Source organism: Ischnura elegans, chromosome 11 (genome assembly GCF_921293095.1).
Source record: "Ischnura elegans chromosome 11, ioIscEleg1.1, whole genome shotgun sequence".
Classification (NCBI taxonomy): Eukaryota; Metazoa; Arthropoda; class Insecta; order Odonata; family Coenagrionidae; genus Ischnura; species Ischnura elegans.
The window spans coordinates 23,547,182-23,560,032 of NC_060256.1; the positions used below are offsets into that span (position 1 = coordinate 23,547,182).

At 37.7% G+C, this 12,851-nt stretch overlaps 1 protein-coding gene across 5 annotated transcripts in view; it reads right to left on the reverse strand.

The window, feature by feature from the left end:
- The window catches only part of LOC124167527 (sodium/hydrogen exchanger 9B2-like), a 391,566-nt gene that overhangs the window by 138,851 nt on the left and 239,864 nt on the right, over positions 1 to 12,851 (reverse strand). For all 5 annotated transcript variants that reach the window (XR_006866705.1, XM_046545473.1, XM_046545472.1 and 2 more), the window contains one exon: positions 5,220 to 5,319. Coding sequence is in view for 4 of the 5 variants with exons in the window: in XM_046545473.1 (XP_046401429.1) it covers positions 5,220 to 5,319 (100 nt within the window). In the remaining variant the exon portion in view is untranslated. The remainder of the gene's footprint in view (positions 1 to 5,219; positions 5,320 to 12,851) is intronic.

The following is a 12,851-nucleotide window of genomic DNA, read 5'->3' on the forward strand; positions in this document are numbered from 1 at the left end:
ATGCGAAAGTTTACCTTGTGATCTAGTTACTAGATCTAAGGAATACCTAAGTGCCGGCAACAGGAATCGTTAGCTGCGGTGCAGCTTGGCGTAAACGGCATCGCGTCGCAATATATTTATCTTCTTATACGACACTTAAGAGTTCACTCTTTGAAGAAATACTATTTTATGTTAAAATTTTCTCAATTTGGAATGGATAAGCCTTTACGGAAGCTAAAATGAATCATGAATACGTTCACAAAGGTTAAGAAAAGACTTCGCTGTTTCACAAAATAAAAATATTTGTGAATGTAGTGAAACAGCGAAGTCTTTTCTTAATCTTTGTGCATCATGAAGGATATTCACCATGTTACGCCAACCACCAACGCATTTAGTATGAATACGTTCGTTTTACAGTTAAATTTATATTGTTGGCTTTATTTATCAAGGGAGAGTGCTCTTCAAGAATGAAGCCGTTTACCTTGGAATGTCTCAACAAGCTACTTTTATGTCTAAATATCGCTATTAATTAAAAACAGTAACAACTAATTTAAAATTAAATTGAGATTAATTGAATAATTGTCACTATAACATCTATTAGTTCAAGCAATCGCGATCTTGAAAGGCTTTCTTTGGCTTTGGAATGAAAATATGCATATATATTTTACTGATTATATTTTTTTCAAATATAAAATCTAATACGCGAATTTCAATTGAAATTAAAATAAGTAAACAGTACGATACCTTAATGTATCTGTTCACTACACCTTTCCAATACGTGTTGTTCTACAACCTTTTACATCCCTACAACCGAAAAATTTGACTTCATCTCTGTGAGAGTATCCCTCTAATGAGGAATGTTGAGGAACCATTGATATATACCGCAAATTCTCAATAAAATTCAATTTTACGATGACGGCTGCAGCGTGGTGGCGGTAAGGTCCAAAAGGAAAAGTCAAAGTAAGCCGGGTTTAGAGTACCTCATTGGCGATGTTGTGATCACCATCTCGTAAATTCGCGACATTTTAATCGGAACGTGTCGGCGTCGATAATCCAGTATCCATATTCCAGGATTTTTTGGGACTGTTTTATGAGGCGGGGGATTTTTTTTCAATGGCTCTGGCGAAGAGAGAGGAATGGGAGCCCGCGGGGATCTTCTTGGGTGCGCTTTTCGCTTTTCTTTTTTTTTTCAACCGGAGGTGAGGAAAGGTTTGTAAGTGGGGAAGTTCTGGCGGTCCGGCCCGCCTCCGTTGGATGTGCGATGACGAGGCGAGATGGGAGGTTTTCCTTTCAACCTGCGGGATTCTCTCTCGAATCGAGATTGCGGCTTGAACAAGGTAATATCTTACAATACTCTGCGGAGGAGGAATTATCAATGACCTTGGAGAACTGTAGAAAATTTTATGAATTTTTTTTTCAAGACTTTTTAAACCTTATTTTGTCTATCTTACATGTTCCTTTACGAAAATGCAGCGTCGAAATCATTTTAACTCTAAGTTTTACTCCTCTTACTTTGGGAATCTCATTAAGACAGAGAATCAGTACCTAAGAGAATCAGGGGTCCTCTGAGGGTTACAACGCACCAGGGCCGGGAATCAAGTCAGAGACTTATACGCCCGCGCTCCCGGGGAGGGGTTTGGATGGGAAGGAGAAAGGAATGAGGCGCCGCCGCGATAGGAGCCGGACGACGCCTCTGGGATAAGGATAAGAAAGGAAGAGTGGTATACGGTGTAACCTCGCTGCTATTGAAGCGACCAGGGCCCACCACTAGTGAAACCATACATTAATGTTTCCACGGAAAGTAAAGATTTTCCTATGACGAAGAAAAATCCTTCGTTTCGCGATTTTTCGTAGATAAGTCTTACTAAGACAATGAGATAAACATTCTCGTCTCGATATTATTCAGTGTCCGTACCACCATTGTTGGCCGGAATTTAAATTTCAAAAATTCAAATCGGGCCAGCAATAGGACAACGGGAATTATACAAGATCGAGAAAAGAGCGTTACGCTCTTGATAACGCTCCCAGTTAGAGGAGTGAGTCGTTGAGTTAAAATGATTTCCACGCAGCATTTCCCGAAAGGAATATTTAAGTTAGCTTGTATTAGTGTTTGTGTGAAAAATGCGTAAAAAAGTTTTCATAACTTAAAACGGTGATTGTTGACCGGAATAGACTCCCTGTGGAACTGCTTTAGCCCTTTCCTACCAACTTACTTATAGATTTTCAATAATAGGAATCGTTAGGAATGATAAACGCATAACTCTATGTGTCTACTGCGGGGTTTGTGGAGCTTACAGTTTTGCTTTAATACGAAGATTAACAGTTGCCACAGCGTAACAACCGAGGCGAAGGCGTTTCTGGGAAAGTTTCCATGTCTTGGAGATGTGTTTTAATGATTGGATTCCGGTAATCAGCAAATAGAATTATAGCATTGCCTAACCGGTCAGTTTTATAAATAGATAATAAAATAAACAAATGTGTGGAATGAAAAAAGTCCTGGTAAGTGAAATACTATCGTAGGAAAGAGTCCGTTGGAATGGCAAACGTTTAATTGTGTGCACAGCGAGATCTGGAGAATAGGGACAGCAGAGCTTGCGGCCTCATTAGGTGGATAAAGCGATCTCTCACGATCTGGAGCGTATTAGTCCTCAGCGTACATAGGGTTGCGACAGGAATTTTACTTCTCTGGCCACGTTCCAGGCTGGAAGTGGCAGCGGTATTATTAAAACAAACGTTCCCGTCATGTCGAGTTAATTGCGGCTAATTGCGTTTTTGCGAAAAAATTGGACGAGCTGGGGCAATGCATCTGGTGCACCGAGATCGTTGTTTTTCTCTCTTTCTCCGTAATCTAGTGGATCGAGGTTTTTCTTTGTCCTTTCTTTGGGTGGTGACTCGCTGGGAAGGAGCCGGAGGAATCTTAAGGAGGAAAGGCCTAATAAAGTTGGTTACAAATAGTGGCAGTTATTTGAGCCGGACGGGACGAAAAGGAATTCAGGATTTGTGAAGGGTGGATTCCTTGACGGTCAACTACCGGCGTCTAATGGTAAGAGATTCGTGGAATGGGGACGGCTGGAGTAGGCAGTGGGTACATGCATCGAAACGTTTGATGGAGAAAAATTCCCGTTTTGGAATCGTTGTGTACAGCCACCGGAAAACATATTTCAATGGTCCTTGTCACTGCATACCTGTTTGGGTGTCAATATTTCATCTCATGGATGCTTGCGTATGAACTTTCCAACGTTATACTCGGTGTGGACAGTGATGCCATGGAAGCCAAAAAAAAATTTCAGGGATATTTTGCTATCTTTCCCCTCTGAATAAATTATTTCGGTATTGTGAGTTATGATTCATGGATATAATAGTTTCTATTTAATATACAGTGTCCGGTGAAATTCGGTAGAAATATTTCATACTTAGCATAATGAAAAGTTCTTATCTATATCCAAGCTTATTTATAACCAAACCAGGTTTGGGCACATAATTCCATTTTCAAGCCTTGAAAAACATGTAAAATTCCATGCTTGATAACGCCATTTTCAATACCATTGCCTTGAAAATGGTATTTTTATTAAGTATGTGCCGAAACCCGGGTCGTATGGAATAAATAAGCCTTTAAATAGACATGTACTCTCATTATGTTAAACAGTTTGTCATAGATCAATGCAAATTCTCTCGATCTCAAATTGTCGGTTTGCGTAAATATTCGTCGATATTATTGAGTGATTTTTGAATTGATTTACTAAGAATCATTGATTTTTGATAAGATAGTGCTGGATAATATGGATCACTTTTAGACCTGGAATGGCTAAAGGATAGGATCAGAAGAAAGTCTTTTGCGAGTTTGAAATTGAATATTCGGTGTTATCATAAAAGAATGGTGCGGTTTAAGTGATTCCTATGAAGATAGCAGGGCTAGAGTGACAGAGATTTTTCAGAGGCCTATCCCGACTTGAGTGCCTTAATGTGCCTTAATGTTGCACTTCTAGTGCAACACTCCTTCCGTCGAATAGGACGTTAGGGCGTAGTCCCCTAGGCTTCTTTTGTTCGGAGTTGACTAATGTGGGCGCCAGGTTTCTCTACTGTCGAGCGACTAAGGGCGCACATATTGAAATTTATGAATTATGTAAAAGAAATGCTTGAGAAAAAAAATTCGAAAAATAAAAAAAATCACAAACTGTAAAAAATTCTATTTTCAATTAAACTAGATATATTTTTAATTTTTTTACGGCACCATAATACGGCACCATAATTCTTTGATAACCCTTTACATTATTTTGGATATAATTACATCGTGCAAATCAACCATATCTTTTCAAGGAAAACAGTAAATTTTCCACTTATTACACTGTATTATGCGGAAGTTAAAGTTTGTTTTACGGCCGTAGAGACAATTTTGTACAGCTAGATCACTTATCATATCTAACTGATATTCTTGAAGCATTGTACATACTATTAACTGTGAGATATGAAATCAAAGCAATGTAGAGATTTTAAATGAAGGCGATTAAGGGAAAGAATATAATTACTAGTCAACTTCCCCAAAGATTTTTTTGCTGACCGTACCAGCTCTAATGTAATGCAATACGGTGAGATGTAAGCCCTCATAACACGATTTGCTTATAAAAACACATTTTTCTGTTGCATTCGAATTTGCTGATTGTAATTGGATTTTGAAATGAAACCTCAAGAACGTCTATTATTTTTCAGATGCTCGGTTTATTAATTGGATTAATGGATGTAGTTAAGAAGTACAAAACTGTACTTTCACTACCTTTCGCTGGCGATATAAAAATAAATTACTACCGATGTGACCTGGAAAACATACGGGAACAATCATTTAAAGAGGAATGTATCGAATGAAATATTAAATACAGTAACAAATCGACTGGATGCAGAGGTAATTGTGTGAAATATATTTACACGATGGAAATAAACAATCCTTGCGAAATGAATTTATAAACTTTGCAGATAATACGACCCGGATTTCAATTCTTTGTATCATATTCAGGCAATATTGACTACCGAAATTCTTGTCTTGGTGACATGGTTCCAGATTCCATGGTTGCACCTTAATCAAATATTTAATCGGCTGGAAGAGATTTGCCCAATTTAGTAAGAGCGTGGGTTTATGACGTGGCTTCCGGGGTTTTAGATATACTATTTATCCTCCCAAGAGACAGCTCTGTTCTCTTGGTGGGTAGGTAGGTAAATGCCCTGCGGGCCTTAAAACGTAATCTCACCTGTGGATTTCCGGGTCGGCATAGGCGGGCATCCTTGGGTGGATGGAGCCCGCCACGGAAGCCTTCTTGCTCCCGGCGTACCCGTTGGTCCTGATGCTCTCTGCAAATAGAAAAAGAAAAGGAGCCCATTTTAGAAAGAGTCGAAAAGAAACACGCGAGGTACCTACTCGTATTTCCAGACGTCGAGGAAAAGGATTTAGTGAAGGGAAGGTTGGAAATCGAGACAGACGTCTTCATATACCTTCCTCATGTGTCTCGAAATCTGTCTGCTCTTCTTTACCGATCGCCAAATTATCCCGCTGGTGTGTCGAACGCGGAAGCAGGTTTTTTTGCCTTTCACGGATTCAAAATTGGCGTGAAAAACTCGTGAAAAGTCTGGTTGCCGTTCTCCCTGCTTTCCGCATTACGACTGTTTTTTTTCCCTCCGGAAAATTCTTGGGGTGTATTTCATATTATTTCCCTCTAGAATTAAATGAATCTTAACCCAAGAATGGCAGTCTTGGTACTATATTAACATATACAAAATACCCTTCAAGCCACATGTAGGGTGTTTGGTAGAGGGTTACAAATCATCAGCATACACAATGCCAGAAGATGCCCAAATACACACCAAATGGCACATAAAAATATTACGAATTATATGAATAAATACGTGCACATTCATGCAGAGGAAAATGTTTACAGCTGCGAGAAATTCCTATATTAAATTTACAAAAGGTAAGAACAATGGAAAAATAAAAATATTCAATGAGTCGTTCTAGAGAGTGACGCCATTGGTTCCATTAATCGAGACAACGTTGTTATCCTTAGTAGCACGAGGAATGAATGACATTTCTCTAATTTGTAATCTATTTTTTTCCCAAGATCACGTCTAAAATAGTACGTCCGTAAGCGAAGGATATGTTTCGCGTCGTCTGAGAAAAATTCTTCTCCGAATTTACTCAGTAAATAAAGCCTTTACTTGCCCTGCTCTCCTGTAAAGATTTCCATCCTAGCTCTTGCAATTTTTATCGTATCAACTCACCCCGAATGTTGTTTAAGTTATTTTTGCATGTTCTTGGATCTACCGGCGATATTTTCGTTTGATGACGAAATTACATTTTATAGGGGAACTATTCTATTCCAAGGGAATTCGAGGTGGTGGCTTTTTCAGCATGGAAGCTTTATAGGGAAAGTGGTTTGTCTCAAAATTTTGTGGAATCGACTTGTGCTTTTATGAAATTCAGGGGTTCAATTTAAACTGAGAAACTTCTTTAAATTTAAAATTTAAAATTAAAATTGTACTAAAGAGGGTTCATCTCTGCAAAAAATCGTCTGTTTTGCGACCGAAGAAATGTCGAGGAAGGTTTGGCGTAAAATGAAACTATTTGGATTGGAAGAGTGACTTTTTGGCAATTAATGGGTTCTAATTTTATTCTAATGTTCTTTTAAGAATATAGTTTATTGTTTTATCTCACATGGGCAATGTTTAAATTATAGTAAATATTTATCTTACTCAGTCCCAAAAAATTCTTCATTAATTTCCATATAAATAGCGTACCTAAGTAGGAAATGGTACATCTTTTCCAATCTATTTCATATCAGTGAAATTTCCGTCTACGAATGACTGAACACCTACTGATAGGTCGAAATAATATATGCCTCAATGGCTAGGATATTTTCTGAGCCCTACAACATCTGTGCTCCTGAGTTACTGCTAGTCTGGGCGTGGCGTGGTAAAGCTATATTAGAGGCCAAACTATTAATTCCAAACACCATTCTATACCAATATCCGGAGTCAATAATTTAAGGCGTGCCGATTTTTTTTTGCGTAAATAACAGCTAATTCGGCGTGAGTCACGTGAAGTTTTGACGAGACCGGTTTTTTTTTCCAACAAACTAAACCTACCAAGATTGGGTAATTTATAACTGAATGTTGTCCTCAGCTACATTTCACGTCATTTATCTCTTTAAAACCTGAACAAATATAATTGTTGATGTAAATAAGCTCATAAGCAGTGCACCCGTTCAAGAAGCGTGCTTTCTTGCTTTACTTTTTTGCCGTCAGAATCTAAATATCCATACTCACTCTGAAATTGAGGTCGGTGATATGTTTCCGTCCTATGAAATATACATATCTCTCCCCTCGGCAGCTTCTGAATTTGAGGTCATTTTACGGTCGAGGTCGAGATAGGTAGTTTATATATATACGTAGGCAGTAGCATGCGCTGCGAGATAGCCAGTTTACTGGACCGATGATAGTGGAGGACATTGTTTAGACGAGTAGATCCATAGAATTACATAGAGAAAAGAGATAGAACTGATTCTGGAGCTAACTGAATTGATTGCTCATCTTGTTTCAATTGCATTCGTTAAGAGGATGCAACGGCCGGTTTAAGATGACTATTCATGATGATGCACTGAACTCTTTTGATACAAGAAGATACAAAATAGAATACAAAATTTTGAAGATACAAAATAGAATACAAAATTTTGAAGATACAAAATAGAATACTAGAGCATCGAAGATTTATTTTTTTCATACTTTTCCGCGGAATTATCCATAAATATTGTGTAAGTAATTGCATATTAATAAGTTATATTCAGAATTTTGATTTTAAATTATTTATTCATGCAAAGACATAAGTAAAAATGAATGATTTTACTTTCACAGCTTTGAGGTCGTTTTATAATTAGAAAAATAAGTCGATAAATTTACAGTCCATAGCTCTTAGCGAGAAATTGTACTAGCCATATCTCTACGTCTATGTTCGTACAAAAAATGCGCGGAACAGAGTAGAATTAACGAGAAAATTAGCGTGAAAATAGGTCGATTTTGACGTAACGTGAAACTTTAGGAACGCACGGAGTCGTATTTTTTTTTTAATGTTTCGTCAACTCAAACTATGAATCATGGATGAGGACACCTCGAGGTAAAAAGTAACTTCGCGTTAAAAATGAAATGGAGGAGCAAACCTCCAGGAAAGACAGCTAGGCAGCTTAGGCAAAGCTCAACTCAATTTACACGGCTATTACGAAAGAAGATCCTCAAGTTGGCCTATAAATGTGTTGTCAACCACCGCGCATTTTATTTGGTTTGCAAAAGTCGCCACTCGCGTCGTTAGCGGACAAATTGGTGCGAGTTTCACGGGGAATTAAGGTATAATTAGCGACCTTAACCAAAATGTATATACATGATGATGTGATGCATAAAATTCATAACTTTTCAATGATATTCCTCGCAATTATTAAAAATATTATTATTAAAATTAACTTTTATTAAAATTTTGTTAAAAAATTATATTTAAAAATATTGGAAAAAAGTGAATCGCATTTCGATCATCACCGCGCCGCAGGCATTTTTGAAAACCGATTAAAATGCGATCTAAGTGGCAACAGATCTCTGCCTTATATGGGATGGAATTGCGTCTCCTGCATGCAGTCCCCTTGTCAATTTACATGCTGTGCGTACGTCGGCTTGCAGTTACTTCTTCTGAGAAATAGTGTGAGGCATCCAGAGTACGTTAATGTTTTCGTAAAAACTCCACTCACTCAGCAATTCAATCTGAAAGTCATTTTTCAGGCGTCGGATTACTAACGTAAAACTTCTATCATCCTGGATTTATTACGGTTGGCGGAGTAGATCTATTCAATGTTTGCTTGTATCTCAAATATTAAGAAATACTCATCATCATTATCATAAGTCAACAATCTTACGATTGGCTGGCCGCAGCTCTTCATTCCTCTCTCCTCTCCAACTGGTATATCATAGTGACGAATTTATCCTCTCTAATACGTATCCTTAATAACCTCTTCTACGTAATTCATTCGGGGCCGTCCGTAGCCCTTCTTCCCTTCTACCTGTCCTTCTACGATTGTTTTCATCAGGTTACCATACCTTAAAATATGGACAACTTAATTGTCTTTTTTTCTCCTTAAGGTTTCAAAATATTCATATGTAGTAAAAATTTAAATGCAAAAGGTAAAATTATCGCATCTGAGATAGTAGGAAGTATTGAAAAAGGCCTATTCTATTTTTTGAGGAAATTTCAAAATGATTGTAGTTTTGTAATTTGGTGATTGTAGTTTTAATCGAGTAATCCGCCACCACAAAATCCGGGTATGCGTCCTCAGAAGGTTGTTTCCCCACCAGTAAAACGTTTATCAAGTAACCCAACCTTGCTTTTAAGGTGGTATGTTAAAGTTGGTGTTCATGGTAATATATTGGCTGAAATATGTCTTACCGATTGTAACACTTGATATAAAATCCATATTGTATTTTTAGTTAACTTTAACCAAGAAAATTATGTGAAATTGCTTCAGAACGTAAATAAACGGGTATGATTTCTGGATGGTATGTTCGTGGGTGTTTGATTGAGCCAAGATTTACAACAGAATTTTTTATTAAAACTTTTTAGAGGCCAAGTCTTATGCTTTTTCCGGTCAAATGTGCGCGTTGTCTTCCTTTTAGCACTAAAAGTTCTTTATGATTGGAAAGAAGCAAATTTCAGGGGAAAGTAATATTTATTCCATGAATATATATTTATTTACGACCTATGGATCTTAAAAACCGTGCACTAATATCAGTATCTATTATAAATACTAAATTTCGCGTTGACCTGGAAAAATAAGTGTTCCTAAGCCCGCAGGTGACTACACAATTATTGGAGAAACTAGGAAACATCTATTTCAGACCTATTCTCAAGACATTCAAAGCTCTGCTTTTGACACATGCATGTATATGAGGTGCTTATTTCATTGTGATTTTCCCTTCAGATCCTGTTTCTCTCCGTGCATCGCAGAATATCGGAAGATTATGTGCTTCAATCGTTGACCTCCTGATCGCGTGATGTAAGTTATTAGTGAAAGGCAGTTGGCCTGGTGATATGAAAAAATAGCGTTGATTGTTAGGCACAAAGGTGACGTGAAAATGACATTCAAGGATCTACTGGAACATTTCAAAGGGCGCTATCAGGATTATAAGTGTCTTTTCGACATGCTCAGCTTAATTTTACATATTTATGGTGGCTCCCCTGCAACACGAACGATATTACTATTGAACAATAGTTGCATAGATGGGCTAGTATCATTAGAAAGAATACATATTGGTACAGAAAGAATAAGACATTGCTACTCTTGGTTATGGTATTGGCTGAAATGTATCCCACCAATTGTAAACCTTTTTATTAAGGACATCTTGTATTTTGTAGTTCGCTGTAACCACAAAAATTTTGTGAAATTGCTTCATGATGGAAAAAACGAACGTAAAGGTACACCTATGTGATACTATTGGTATAGGATAGAAATAGTTAGCATAGGCGTACCTATGCTAACTATTTCTATCCTATACCGATATATACATGCCAATCTCCGTGAATACCTCAATGAATTTCGTTCCCGTACTTCAGCTATCGTTTTACACTAGAAAGTCGCAAGTTACGCATGCCAAATACGCCGAGAAGTTGAGCTGATTTCAGCTATCTCTTAAGCGCAGTTAATATAGAACATGGCTATGACGGTAGTGAAAAGGTATGTTAATATCGAAGAAATAAAAATCACCGTTTAAATTTTGATTACTGTTAATATTCCTCAAGGGAGTATGATAAATTTTGTTCATGAAAGAAAAGAGTTAAAAAGTTACAACGATTTTGGACCACGTTTTTTCGGGAAGTGAAACAAATATCACACAAGATAGTTACTTATCCTTAATATAATGTTAGTAAGGGTGATAAAATTCAGCGGGTAAAAGTTCTGTTGACAATGACGCAGTAAGAGCGAAGTTGTGCTTTTCAAGATTCTTTGATTTGATTTAATGGTAATCTGGGTAATTTGAATCGCAAACTGCTCAAAGAATTCGAAGACGTGGTACTTTCTTTGCGTTTCTTCACGGAGTTGTCATACTGCCGAAGTCTCTGAGAACTTGCGAAATTAGAATTTCTGCCTTTATGGAGGTTTCGACCTCGGCAAAAGACGTCGCTCCATATAAACCCAATATCTATGTTTATAACTCAACGTTAGCGATGGGACCTTTCGAGAATACTAGAAGTTTCGAGTATACTCTTCGGAGTCAGTTCAGCTGCTATGAACAGTTGTTCTAAGCTAACGACTTGGTGGAACGTTTTAAACAGAGTACTTACTTGGAGTGCAAAGGACTTTGCTTCCCAAAGAAACATGTAGTAGATGTAATATTCGTTCCATTATCTTTTTATGAAGACATTAACATGAACTGCACTCTTTAGAAATATTCGAAATAGAATACTAGAACACCAAGGTTTTCGACTTTATTTTTAATTTTTCGCAGCATCATTCAAAATATTGTGTTAGTAATTCCATGCTATTTTATTGACACGTACGGTTTTAAGTACTGTTTTCGTACAAAGACATAAGTAAAATGAATGTTTTTACTTTCACTGTATTTGAAAAAAATGTTGATAGATTTTCCGTAGGGAGAACTTAGATTGCATAAGTCTGCCTTTTTTTTCGGTATTCATAGAAAAAATTGTGTGAAACTGAGTAGAATAAACGCGAAAATTACTGTGGGATTTCGCTAATTCAAAATTAGCTAGGAGCATTAGGGATGCTTAGCGTCGTCATTTGTTTCTTCAGCATTTCATCACCTTAAAAAATGAACGATGGGTGAGAGCATCTCGAGGTGAAAAGAATCTTTGTATTAGTGTTTTTGGAATGGAGGATAAACACGTTTTTTTAGAAAGTGTATTTTTTTACAAATGACACCGGCGATTTTTTTCGATTAATCGAACTTCCGGTTCAAATTTTCATTTTTGCGGAACAGTCAAGCTTTCCATTTCGTTTTAGAATCGAATATTCGAAAAATCGATTTTAACCGACACGTTTTTCTAAAAAGTGATTTTTTTTTCAAAACAAAACCTTAGATTTTTTCTATCAATCGACCTTACGGTTCAAATTTTGATTTTGGCCAAAATTGCAATCTTTTCATCTCGATTTAAGATCGATTTCTCGAAATAATCGATTTTGACCGACATTTTTCTTCCATTCTACCCCGTTTGAACGCCCTATTTTCATCCGTGACCTACCTAAATCTGTTACCTTACCAATGTGTCCTCGTGGAAACGTTCCAAACATACGATATAAAAAAAAATGAAAGCTCCACAACCCACGGGACTTTGCACTCCAATTTTCCCCCTCAGCCTCGTAACAAGGGAGAATCGCCGGGCGTAATTTCTGTCTCGCCGGGGCCACCTCAACCCGGATCGCCATGCAATGATGTCAAGAGCAAGCGACCAATCATGTAAATTCCTCCTCGGTTGAGCAACGCGATCCCAATGATATAACTCGATGGGAAGTGGCAAAAATAGGCTCTTTCGTACTCTCCAGGGACTTTCTCGGCGACTCGGCTGCCTGTATCCCCCGGGGGCGTTTTTACTTTTCTGTCTCTGGTTAATAGCGGATCAGGACTATGATATTCCACACCCACTCCTCTGATATAATCCCCACTCTCACAAAAATCCTCTTTTCGACGCCGCCGAGCAAATTAAAGGTTCGGAACGCCGATAAGAAGTTGGAAGGCTTCGCCACGGCGCGGCGTGGCCTGACTTCGCGAGTAAGGACGTATTCTCGAGTCCAAATTCTGTATATACGTTAAAAACATCGAGTTTACCTCGTCAGGTGGGG